The following is a 13,220-nucleotide window of genomic DNA, read 5'->3' as shown; positions in this document are numbered from 1 at the left end:
GGGAGCTTACGGAGAAGATGGGGTCAAGCGTGTTACCGGCAGAGTGGGTGGGCGTTGAGACGAGTTGTCTGAGTCCGAGGTTGGCGAGGTTGGCGAGGTTGGCGAACAGGGTGGTGGAGTTGCGGTCGTTGTTATTACAGCAGTTTTGTTATTGGTTTGAGTGCCGTGGTTCGGTGCTCAGACGTAGACTGGGAGCCTAGGCATGTTCCCCACCAGGCTGTGTAATGCAGCCTGGCTGGGAACATCCAAAGTGTGCATGTCTAAGACAGCCGGACAAACAGTCATGCACACTTTAGAGTGTGCTCTCCACTCCTCCCCCTGCTCTGTGGCCAGTACAGCCCCACCAGCACCTTTACAGAGCCAGACAATAGTGAAAAATAAAATGATAATAACATTGTTATTATCATTTTATTTTTCTTGTGGGGGCAACGCTCCTCCACCTTAGCGGAGGAGCCGCTACTGAGGTTGGAGGTGGGCAGTAGCGAGCAGGGTAGGCACAGTTTATGCCAGTGGCTTCCACTCACTAATGACTGCACATTGGAGTACCCATCCTTCCATGTAAGTCAGTGTTTCAATGTACCAGGAAAGAAAACCTTTTGGCTTTTGGTTTAGGCCTTTTCTAGACTAAATATGTAGAAAAAGTAGGGAATACACTTTTAGCAAGGGTAAGCAAATAGAGAAACAACAGAGGAGCGTTCTACCCCTTTACATATGGCCAAAGATAAGCATCCATGTGCACAACCTACATTCAGAGGGCTCTTACCTGATATGTGAACCTGCTTTTTATCTCCAGCGGCATGATCCCCACCAGGGGAGTTGGGATGTTGTTTGTGCTGATGGGGTTGTGACAGGTGATAGGGAAAATATGGGGAAGGTCAGCTTCCAAACCTTTCAGAAAACTACCAATTTAAGAAAGCGACCTTGAGTACTTTTCTTAGACTTAAGCTCTTATATTTCTGCTACATTCCTAATTAAAGTCCTGCCTAAGAATTTCCCAGCAACAGAGTATTACATTTACTAGAGATGTTGAACATTGTGGTAAATGCTCTCTCACTAACTGAATATAAAAAAATAAAAAAAACTATTGTAGGGCTAAAATATCGAGGCCTAATGGCCAAGAAGCAAAATATTACATATGTAAGTGCATATGCGTAAGTATAGATGTACTATTGATAACTCCACCTCTAGGTCCCTTGAAGATATAAGATGGCAATTCTATACTTACCTTTATGTATTACCCTTCACAGTATTTTTGGTCTCGATATTTAGGCCTCTATTTTTGCCCCACAATATTTTCCCACTCTGCCTCCAGCAGAGAAGTGAGAAGAGGTGACTTACCCATGTCTTTTGAGCAAGCTTGGACCTCCCATTCTGGCTATATGACAATAGCAGAATGGGCTGGCCCAAAGCCCAGTGTATCCTTTTTGTGGCCAATATGGGCCATTTTTTGTGGTAGAGAAATTTAGTGAAATACTCCTCTATGACATTAGGCTGGGCAATGGCATTTCCTTAAAATGCACAATTTACCAGGAATTCCTTCCAAAATCCCTTTATTGGATACCCGAATTGCCATCATAACCCACAGAAACAATGTCTTAAAATTCTCTTGATTTTGTATATTGTTATTATCCAGAGGTGTTTTAAAATGCATTAATAGGCAAAACAATTCACAAATGTACACCTAATGATACTACTAAAATAATGTGTTGTGAAATGTCTAGATTTCCAAATTATGAACGTAAGGTGTTCTCCTTTCATTTTTTGGTGCCCAACCCTTTTTTGTCACAGCTTGGTCCTGTTCTTGTAGATAGACAGATGATGTGTTTATTTTCTTTCACCTTTCTATGCCATATTATCTTCCAAAAGCAGGCTGGCATTCACCTTTGCAGATTTACAAACCAGAAATGTACATGGAAAGTGCAATGAGGCCAAGGGGTTAGGCTTAGAAGGAAGTCCAGATTGTGGTCAGAGTCCCTCTCGTGGTCGCCAACTATTGGCTTTGAGACCATCCTGTGTAACAGTTTCCCATATATAACTTGAACACAATATCTGTGGGACCAATCTTCCAGGACATACCAGCTTCTCGCCGTCCCCACCTCCAATGGCAATGCCTTAGCGTAGTTAAGGTCATCACCAGGTTCATGGAAGCGGTACGCGATTGTAATACCAGGTAAATGAGAGGGCCGACGGTCCTTTGGACATCGAGTAACAATGGATGTTGCATTCTAAAACGCGGGTAGATTCCGTGATATTTATACCCTGATGTTTCTGATTTTCTGTCATTACCGCACACACAGTATTTAAATGATGCCGTAAGGTAAGCAAAACGGCATGGTGTAGTAACAATCCATGATCGCATCTTTTTCTCTTGTTTTTTTCTCTCTCGTATTTGGAATTTCGTTCTTGATTTAGGCAGAACATATTGTTTGGTTTCTTGCTTGGCTTCTAGTTTGATGTGGTCCTCGTTTTTGAATTCGTTGGTTATTTACTTTGTAATTGCAGATCATATACTTCATTTGAACACGTCGAGGTAAGATACTAAGTCCTTATTCAGTTAAATTTCATGATGGTTTAAGATGGCATTGCATAGCTTTATTATCATTAGGGAGTGATAACAGGCATTGATTACTGGTCATTTTGCAGACAGAGAACATGATTGGCTGACAAACCATAGTATGAGCTGTGCAAAGTCAGGTACGCTACGACACTTCACACTATATTCTCACACATGAGGTGATGGATTCTTTAACCTTACACAGGTCAAGAATAATGGTCACAGATCAGCATGCGATCTATCTCTACTATGAAAATATAATTGTGAATTCGAACCCTTCATGGCTTATTAATCAGAGTGTATCAATTTATGTTTTACTTACAGATATTTCCCTGAAGAAGGAACAGTTGTTAGTTCCGAAATGCATTGGGCATTAATAACGAATATTGTATGACATTGTACAAACAATATTGTTTATGTATACTTTGTTGACTTCAGCCACATATTTACATTGAATTGTAGAAAAGCACTGTAAAGAACATTATGTTTTTTGATAATGTATGTTTCATGCAAATAATGATACATTGAGTTACAGAATAAAAATAATTTAAGTTTGAATATTTATGGTTCATGAGTGGTGACACCACCTAGTGAACAGTGCACAGCTAATTCAAGCCTCAGTGCTTGTTGTTAACTAGTACTTTAATTTTGCAAGAACTGGCCACTCTTGCTAGCTGTAGCACCCTGCGAAACATTGGGTTTAACTTTATACATAACAAATAGGAGTGCACCCTTAATCCTCATAATAACCATCTTAGCGTAGTTAAGGTCATCACCACAAGTCAGGAAAACTGCCTCCAGATAAACTACTGACCCTCCTTCAGCCTCACGTGGGAGCCGGGTGTACGTTATTGGTGAAAATAGACATCCGAGTTCTGTTCATAATTCTCTTATGCCTTCATAATATTTCTTTGGATTCTGCTTGCAGCAATCAGTGGTGCTTTTGGCTCTGAGGACTATATCCCAATAGGAAATGATTGCCGATGGACCTCTGTATTAGTGGCTATCCAGAGACATATGGTAACTGTGGTCCTCCCATCCAATAGCGTTCTGTTTTTCTCTCTGTCGAACATTAAGTGCTTCTCTTCCACCTCAACTATGATTTAGATACAGTGGCTAGGGTATTGGAAATGTTTCGACCTCTGTGCATGCAACCTCTCAAACATCTACCTGCACATTAAGAGCAAAGATCAAGTGAGAGAGAGCTCCACGTTCTCGGAGGATACTATTACAAGTTCCTGCCAACTACAGATTGTAAACCACAGCGGAAAGCAAATACAGGGTTAGCAGAGGAAAATGGTGACATCAGCCATGTACTAAAACCCAACCACATGTTTGTGTGATGGCCAATATCCTAATGGTATTACACTGATACTAACCGACCCATTAAACCTATGACAAGGTACTAATGAGGATGTTACCCTTCAGTATATGTAATATACAACGTTATATCACTATTACATATATGAGGAATAACATTTCTTCTATGTGTGCTTTGAGTGTCCACCTTCATTCTCCCCTCCACCTGTACAACAATATTAACACTCACAGCCTCTCAAGCTCCTTCATGTCGTCAAACACTCCGCGCTCCACAGTGTTGATCTGGTTTTCCATAAGCTGCCTGCAGAAAAGAATCACAGAATAGTTGTTTCAGAGAGATTCATGACGCCAATTTAATATGCAACATGTAATATGTAAATCACTCAAAAGCAACATGGCTGCCAACGTTCATAGATACAAATGAGGACTTGGCCCAGATTTAATGTGATGGCTAAAGCAGCCTTGCTTTTTATACCCCACATTAGCTACCACTAAACAGAAATTCAGAGCAAAGATAATATGACCATAAACTCATACATAAACATTTACAGCCGTTGATGTAGGAAATTCTTGCCGCCCTACTCAACGTGATATTTTGTGCTTTCTCCTACCCAACATAAGCCCAGGATCTAAATGCTTCTAGGAGCAACCTGGTAGTTATAGTGGTGCCAAGCCACGTTGCCCCATGCTTTCTGTGATAAGCAAATGGCAAGCAAGAGACTCAACATGAAATTGTTAGATTTTTCGAAATATATTTGAGTTTGTGGAGCTCAGAGGAAGGAGCAGCAGCAACACATGTCTGTCTGTTAACCCACACTACAGATAAGTCTCAGCTGGGCCACTGCAGTGAAGGGTCAGTAGGGAAAAGGCAGGCAGGAGGTGGAAGATAGCATGTTTGATTTTGGCTTCTTAGTCAAAGAGAGAAGTAAATGTTGAAATGTTTGATGTTGGGAAAAGGGATATTTCAAAGAGCAACTAAGTAACATAATGGACATCTTGTCGTAGGGGGTGCACTGTCATTGGTATTTGATGTTGTAGGAAATTAAAACTATTGACCACAGTAAATAATCACAACTTTTGTCAGATGAACCCTTAAAATGTTTACCCTTGTAGCTATAGCACAAAGCAGACAGGCTTAACTTAGGGCACTGTGTAAAGTATTTATAAAGTACAAAATTAGTAATAAAGTCAACATGCAAAACAATACAAATCAAAAACAGAATTAGAAAAACCGAGTAAATCTTAATAAACAAAATGACATCAAATGACAAGAGTCCAATATGGGAAAACGGATTTAAAAGTTCTCTCTCTCTCTCTCTCTCTCTCTCTCTCTCTCTCTCTCTCTCTCTCTCTCTCTCTCTCTTTCACTCTCTTTCTCTCTCTCTTTCTCTCACTCTCTCTCTCTTTTTTCCATTTCAGGAAAATCCTTGAAAATGAAGCTCCAACTGTTGTGTCGGTACAAGCATAAAATGTAATATTTATGTTCTTTTGAGGAAGCAATGGTCAGGATTTACTTTAATTTGTAACATTCCAGGGTTGCCTGTCGATTTTCAGTGTATGTCATTCATTAGACAAACAAACCATTATAATGCTGTGCTACATAAAATGTCAATTTGTTTCCCTAATTATGTATGCATAACCTAACCAATTAGAGGCTTTAGTGAGTAGGTGTCTTCCGAAGTATCTCGTTTACCAGAATATTGATTGGTTTATGTGTTTGCAACATTGATGGTTCAAACCTGTTGTGTCACATCATCCAAAGGAAATGTGTGTGGTTTCTTTACCTTCAAACATTATAAAAGCTGTGATAACCAGAGTTTTCCTGGCCTTTTTACAGAGCAGACTATACACTAGTCTGTTTATTGATTTATATTTGTAAAACTTTCAAAGTTCTCTTTGGGTTTCCTTTGAAGGCAGACTCCATGTCAGTCTGTTATTTGATTAAGACTTAGACTTTCTTTGGCTTTCTAACCTTACTGACTTTATGTCACTCTGTTAATCTGTACTTAGTCTGTTCTTGCATTACATTAGAGGCAGACCTTATGTTAGCCTTTTTGCAGAATTATACTTTGATTATTTGGAGTATGCTAATTCCTAAGTGACTAGCTAATTACTTTTTATTTTATGTAATGATTATATTTATAAATAAACCAATCGTGTCTCATGCAGGTTTGTTTATTAGCCTTTGTTTAAGTCTAATGAACACTCAGAAAGTGCTGATATTGTGCATCGACCCTCTTAATGATTTAGTTAGGGTATTGACAGAACCAATGATAATCAATGAACATGATAGACCAGGACCTACACATGATTTGAGGCTGACTGTAATGAAGTGTGTTTTGGACACACCAACAAGGTTTATCTGGTCAAAGATTTTACCTTTTGACTTAGGTCCTCATTTCTATTTTAGCAGAGGGGAGATACTTAGAGACTCCCAGGTTGTCATGCAGAGGCCAACAGCAGGATGCAGTCCAGGTCCAGCTGCCACTGGTCCGGAAAAATCCTATTGCAGCTTGTTGTCTCCCTGTAGCCACACAGGAGGGCAGCCAACTGACCTTTGGAGTCCACTTCTTTTTCCTGCTATAAGAGGGAGCAGATCTAGTCGTTCCGGGCCCTACTCAGGTCACAAATAGCAGGTCAGTCCTCATCCACTCTTCTGCAGGTATAGAAAGTGTTTTGAAGTGCGTGCCTGAAGATTCTGGTTACATGCCTGGCACTAGCTAGTCGATGATGGTGCTCACTTCTGCCTCCTCTCTATCCAATGGGATGAAAGTTCCTAGGCCATGACCTACCTACTTATGCAGTAGTGCCATTTGCTTTACTGCAAAGAGGCCTGAAATGCCCTTTGTCAGGGCATTTTCAAAGTGGTGAAAGTCTTTGGCCATATTAAACTTGGGCTCTGAAGCTGGGGCTGTGAGTGGGCAGTGCATTATGGCAATCGTACTGTCCTCCTATATCTAACACTAAAATCCAGTTTGCAGCAGGCATTGTACCTACAACAAACCCAGAGATAGAAGTCCGGTAGGACAAAAACAGAGTTGTTAAGCAACCAGTAAGGGGATCCACAATAAGTGTCTCCCAAGTGTTACATGTGACTCAACAGACATCTGAAGCAGGATGTGACATTCTTTTGTCAAAAGGTGGCCCATTGCCCCCGCCCTACATATTCTGTTGAACATAGCGGAGTCATCTCTGCCCATTCAGGTCAGCCTATTGTTTGCTCCCATGGGCCATTTCACACCTCATTCACACCTATTTTAGGCTGAGCATACGCTCGGAGTAGCTGGGAAGCTAACGCAACTTATCTTCCAGGACGATTAGGCAGGGAAAAGTTGACTTTTTAAGAGTAACTTTTCCTTAATAATAATTAACAATTCAACCTCAGCAATGAGCTGGATTCTTAATAACAATTGAGAAAAGTTCTCCAACTATTTTTCTAGATGCCCCCATTCCTGAAATTTAAAATTAGTATTTATTATCACTTACAGTGTTTCTCCATGCGCCAGCTAGCCTTTCTACAGAGAAAATAACTTTTGGGTGATAATCACTGTAAGGACATGTTAACTTTACATGCCGACATGTCCTATTTTTAAATACCATGCACCCTACCTTGTGGGTTGAAAGACTTACATAGAGGTGACTTAATAATGTTTAAAAGGTAGTTATTTACATGTAAAAAATGTGGTTATTTTAAGAGGTTACATTGCAGGTGTAAACTGCAGCAGTCAGGCTACACATGGTAGGATTGAGGACTTCTTTGCACTGTCACTGTATTGGATGGCAATAGTGGTGCTGCAGTCCACAAGTGTCATTTAAATTCCAGGACCAGCTTGCATTTTCAACACCATATACTGGGTACTTAGAGGCAAGTTAAATGTGCCAATCAGGATAAGCTAATTTAACCATGTTTAAAATGGGAACACAGGAAGTTAGCAGGGGTAAAGTGCATAGAGTTCTAAAACCAGCAAAAATATAGGGTTCATCAAAGGCGCAAAATCTTGGGTGACAATGCAGAAAATGAGGATTTCCAATGGATGCCTAGATTTAATTTAACATATGCAGCAAATGTCGTGGCCATGAGGGCCGGACAATTTTTAGAAATGGGGTGCTTACATCTTGATTTGATATCACAAAATAGAATAAAAAAGTATAAGCTGAAGCACCTTCTATACTCTTAATATATGCTCTGTGGCCAAGACTAAACACTCTTTATCCCAGTTACTCAGTGTCCTGATTTTAATTAAAGCAAGATACACAGGCCTCAAAATCCACCTAAATAATCATGTACTTAAAAATCAGGTTCTCTCAAAATCTTTGCACATAAAGGGGCTGGCACCAAGGAAGAGATGTGATTTTTCTTTCAAAATTTTTTCAAGTGCGGAAGATTAGTGCTCATTTGTCTGGTATTAACCTTCACAATTTAGCCACATTTCTACACCTACGGGACAGAGAATACTGCAACCACAGTTTATTAGATGGCTCTAAATGTGCAGCAGATGGAGGTGTGACCTGATGTGTAAAAAGTAGCTTATGCTGCTGTGTAAAAAGGAGGTTATGCATTGGCTGAGAGGCTGGTGAGCTGTGTGTATGTATATATTAATTATTCTGTAGATGAACTGTTATAGATCCATTTTGGACATTTAGTCATATCACAGTCAATACTTAGGGGCATATCAGCAAGCAGGTGATAAAAAATTATCGCTTTGGAGATAAGTGTTGCTAATAGCACGCTATCTCCGCAATACAATTTAGAGTTTGCCGGCGATAATTATCCTCACGCTAAGAGTGCTGAGCGATAATTTGCTGATATGCCCCATAACTTTTTGCTGTTGTTCATTGTGTAATAGGTTTGTGTGGACATGCTCTACTATTAGGGCTCTTCCTAATATAGGAATAGCGCAAAACGTGGAGCTAGGTTATTTATTACAAGATTTGTGTTCAAATGATGGAATATTTTGTAGCAGCTTTGCATTCTAACAATTTGCAACAATGTTGCTCTGCACAAATTCTGACTTTTAAAATGGAACACTATGGTGCCGATTACGATCCTGGAAAAACCGGGTACGAACCGTCGGTCGGAGCGTTTTCTCCGTCCGACTCGTACCCGGTCGTAAAACTTTACAAACATGGAATTACGATTCGCACGGAAACACCATTTCCGTACGAATCGTAAAAAACACCGACCGACGAAAATATACATACGAATGTGATCCGGGAATGCTGCGACGTGACGTCGGGACGCTTTCAGGCAGCGTTTCACGACCCAGGAAGTACGATTCGAACCGACAGCAGTCCGGACGGCGATATTTTCACGGCACCCAAAAAGTGCCGGAAAAGCGAAGTACGGCGCGAAACGACCAGAGTAGGTGGCCCGGTACGCGCCGTACCCCACCCCCAGCCCCCGTATGTACGCGCCGACCCCCCCAGCCCCCGTATGTATGTGTCGAACCCCCCCCAGCCCCCGTATGTACGTGTCGAACCCCCGTGTATGTACACCCATGTACGTTCGAGTCGTACCCCCACCCGTGTATGTACACCCGTGTACGTGTCGAACCCCCCGTGTATGTACACCCGTGTACGTTCGAGTCGTACCCCCACCCGTGTATGTACACCTGTGTACGTGTCGAACCCCCGTGTATGTACACCCGTGTACGTTCGAGTCGTACCCCCACCCGTGTATGTACGTGCGTACCCCCAGCGCTACGCGCTGGGGGTACGCACCGTACATACACGGGTGGGGGTACGACTCGAATGTACACGGGTGTACATACACGGGGGGTTCGACACGTACACGGGTGTACATACACGGGGGGTTCGACACGTACATACGGGGGCTGGGGGGGGTCGGCGCTTATGCGGGCACATGTCTCCATGGTTGCTATGGGAGTTCGGTGCGGACGGTGTTTTTACCATACGGTTGTAACATCGGACGCACGGGATGGATCGTACTTCCGCGGTCGGACTTCACTTTTCACATTTGTACGGTAAATCGTCCGGGGACGTGTCGGACACATTTTCCGACCCGAGGACTTGTGGGGAATAATTCCCAATGCGATTCGTATGGACTTTTTCCCATGCGAATCGTAATTGGCAGTTTGTACGGCACTTGTACGATTCGTACGGTAAAAAGACCGGATACGAGTCGTACGGGGAATTTTTTTACCGGATCGTAATCGGCACCATAATGTCTGCTGCTCATTTTCTCAGAAGACCCAACACTCACTCTTGTTGTGAGGAAATGCATGATTATTTTCACACATTAAAGAACTATAATGGTGTATTCTCACAGACCATGACAAACCGCTTTAAAAACTAGCCTGATAAATTCTCCACACCTCATTAAAACCACTAGCTTAACCAGAAAACCCTGCTCTGCAACTGGTTTGCAGAATTAACTCTGAACAATGTAACATCAAGAATAAACCTCCCTATACAGTCCTAAAAATCGTACCACACGTCCAGTGTGAGACTGAAAAACATCAACACTGACTGACCAGAAGGCATGGTCAATGGTGTACCTTGCACAACATATAAACATAATGCACAACACACAAACATACTGTGTTAACTCTCAGTAGCAGACGGCAACATTAAAATAGGGTGTAGCACGATACCAAAAAAACTCAACATATTTATTGCGTTTGCTGGCACACAGGGTCTCATTGCAGTCTCTCTGCCCTCCTCGGTGGTGACTAGGGTGGGAAAAGGTAGGACTTCCTCCCTTGTGGAAAATGAAACCAAGCAGCTGAAGCTCCAGGATTGGTTGGAGCACGCTAACCCAGCGCTCATTTTGAGGCTGGAAGCCTGTGGCAGCAATCACTCAGCTGTTTCTCAGCCCTGGAATTACTAGCTCTGAAGTGCACATCAGATTGGCTGGCTCTAGACAGCCAGCCAATCTGACATGCGCACTGGCAGGGGGCTGAAGTAATAGTGCAATTGCACTAATCAGCCCAACACCTGCCCTTGCGCTGTAGCAGCGCGAGCTTGTGACACATTATATTAAATGGTATTTATTGCCATTTTATTAATGTCTGAGCCTGCTGCGCTCGCAGCAGGTGGGACAACGCTCCTCCGCCATAACGGAGGAGCCCCCCTGTCAACTCTACGTACGCCTAGGCGTTGGTTCCAAATACCTGAAAGGACAAAGCCAATGAACAGGAGACAGGAAAAAAAGATCTCAGCAGAAACCGAAAAATAAAAAATGGTATCATCCCAATGACAAACTTTAATATCAGTTCACTTTCTCAAGATTCCCAATAATAGGCACATTAATAGACGTTTCCCATCTCTCAAACTGTTTTAAAAAAACAAGAGTCCTGAGGTGCAAAGGTATTTTGCAGTAGAAAATCCTGTGATTTGAAAATTCACAAGGTCTGCACAACAAAATAGCTTTTTGTGATATGTTAACCACGTTTTGAGATTCAGGAACAGGTTACCGAACCACAAAGTGGGTTTAGAAACCTATAATGGATCACTATTTGAAAGGAGCATGTTTAGGGTGTCCCGGGTAAATAGTGGTAGGTTTAGGTATGTATCAATGTTTTGCAACCGATATCAGGAAATAATAAAAAAGAAGTGAAATATTCTTTTATTTCATGATCTCTTCTCTGATCCTCCACTGTTTTCATATAAAAGGGCCCAGAACCTGGGTGATCACCTGGTGCATTCTATGACATGGGCCCCCAGGGAAATATCCCGGTACCAATCTGTCATGGAAATTTGGAGTTACCCCTGTATTAGGCCATTATAAATGACAGAACTGCTCAGTATGCCCACAAACCATTAACACAAAAGCATTCAAACATGGCACAATTACTTATCCTTTGAAGCATTTGACCAACTGCAGTTCTACCAACGTGATATATGCCATCTGGTGCCCATGTGGCCTTTTGCACACCGGGCCAACAACCCAAATAATTAAGACCCACATTATCCAACACAAGAGCTGCATTCATTGTCAACTGAAAATGTCCTATTGGTCACATATTTTTCTACCAACAATGACTTGGAAATGTATTTGGTGTGGCACGTTATCGAGTAGCCATGGCTACCTACAAGAGGTGGCAACATTCTTGCATTTACTCACTCGATGTGAATGCTGTTGGATTTCCAAATGTGTCACTGTCAACCATGGACTTAATACACTAGATGAATGGAATAGTATGGTCTCGATATGAGTCCTTCATATTGCCATACTTGTTCTTACCCAGCTCATTGTTTTCTCATGGACTTATTACTATTCTCTTTTGGTTCATGTCCATTATCATTGCATACAAAGTCCAAATATAAAAAGGTTTAGTTACTTTTGTTTTAAAGACATATTGTGAATTTCATAAAAAATACACTATCACCAAAACGAACCTGTATTTTTCGATATTTTCTTCCACATTATATGCCTTTCTCAGCCACCCTTTTGCAATTGGTTGTGGGTTCTCTGGCTTTAATGCTTGTTTTGATTACACATGATGTTCTCCCTTGTAGATTGTAAGCCCTTTTCATTAGGGACAGCTCAATCACTTGTACTATGAAGTTTAGTCATCTGTTATTACTGACTCATTTAATTTTTAGATATTTGGCTATTATGAGTTTACATGGTGGTAAAGTTTTCAACTTTTTTCATCAGATGTATTCTCCCTTTTTCATTCAGATGCATTGTCCTTTGTAGATTGTAAGCCCAGCCATCTTTACCATGGATTAAGCTTTTCCTAATTATAGATTAATTTAGTTTTTTGCAATTGTATAAATGTGAGTTAATATTGTGGTGATTGTTTTTTGTCTTTTATACCAGATACATCCTAACAGATCACATTTTTAATTTACTTTGGCTAGTCGGGTTGTCTTCTCACATATAGAGTGGTATGTGCACCAGTTTTACTTACGCTGGCCATTATACACCATTGCTCCCTCCATTTTGTTCCCCCGAGGTCCTGCTCTGTCGGTTTCCTGCACAGAGTGACGTGCAGGCTAGCCTTTGCACATATTGGACGCACAGCGTCACAGCGCCAATGGCATTTACACCAATATGTATCATGGCTCGATTCGTTTCACCCTGATTGTGCCGTTAATTAATTACCCTTGATTCTATCGATACAGTAATAATTGGAATTTTGGTAGGCACTTTATGATATGACCTTTTTGTTTGACAATTTTAATAACTGGGTAATTTGATTTTTTTTTTAATTCTCCCTCCTACTCTGTTTCTTGATTCTTTGTTTTGTTCAGGCAGCAATCACACTTTCCATGTTCCTTTTGTCCTGATGATGACCTGTTAAATCGTGAAAGTTGGAAACGCCTTTAACAGTTTTCTGGCTGAAAAAGACATTTATTATGCAATGAGGCAAGTTTG

The 13,220-nt window shown here is 41.4% G+C and overlaps 1 protein-coding gene across 1 annotated transcript in view; it reads right to left on the bottom strand.

Annotated features, from left to right (window-relative positions):
- Positions 1-13,220, bottom strand: part of SLIT1 (slit guidance ligand 1) — a 789,534-nt gene that overhangs the window by 660,743 nt on the left and 115,571 nt on the right. Inside the window, exon 3 of the mRNA XM_085606416.1 lies at positions 4,104-4,175. Coding sequence (XP_085462542.1) covers positions 4,104-4,175 — 72 coding nt within the window. The remainder of the gene's footprint in view (positions 1-4,103; positions 4,176-13,220) is intronic.

The sequence above is a fragment of the Triturus cristatus genome, chromosome 1_2 (genome assembly GCF_964204655.1).
Source record: "Triturus cristatus chromosome 1_2, aTriCri1.1, whole genome shotgun sequence".
NCBI classification, from domain to species: domain Eukaryota; kingdom Metazoa; phylum Chordata; class Amphibia; order Caudata; family Salamandridae; genus Triturus; species Triturus cristatus.
Note: the sequence above shows the minus strand (reverse complement) of the source record. Positions and strands in the feature narration are given on the sequence as shown.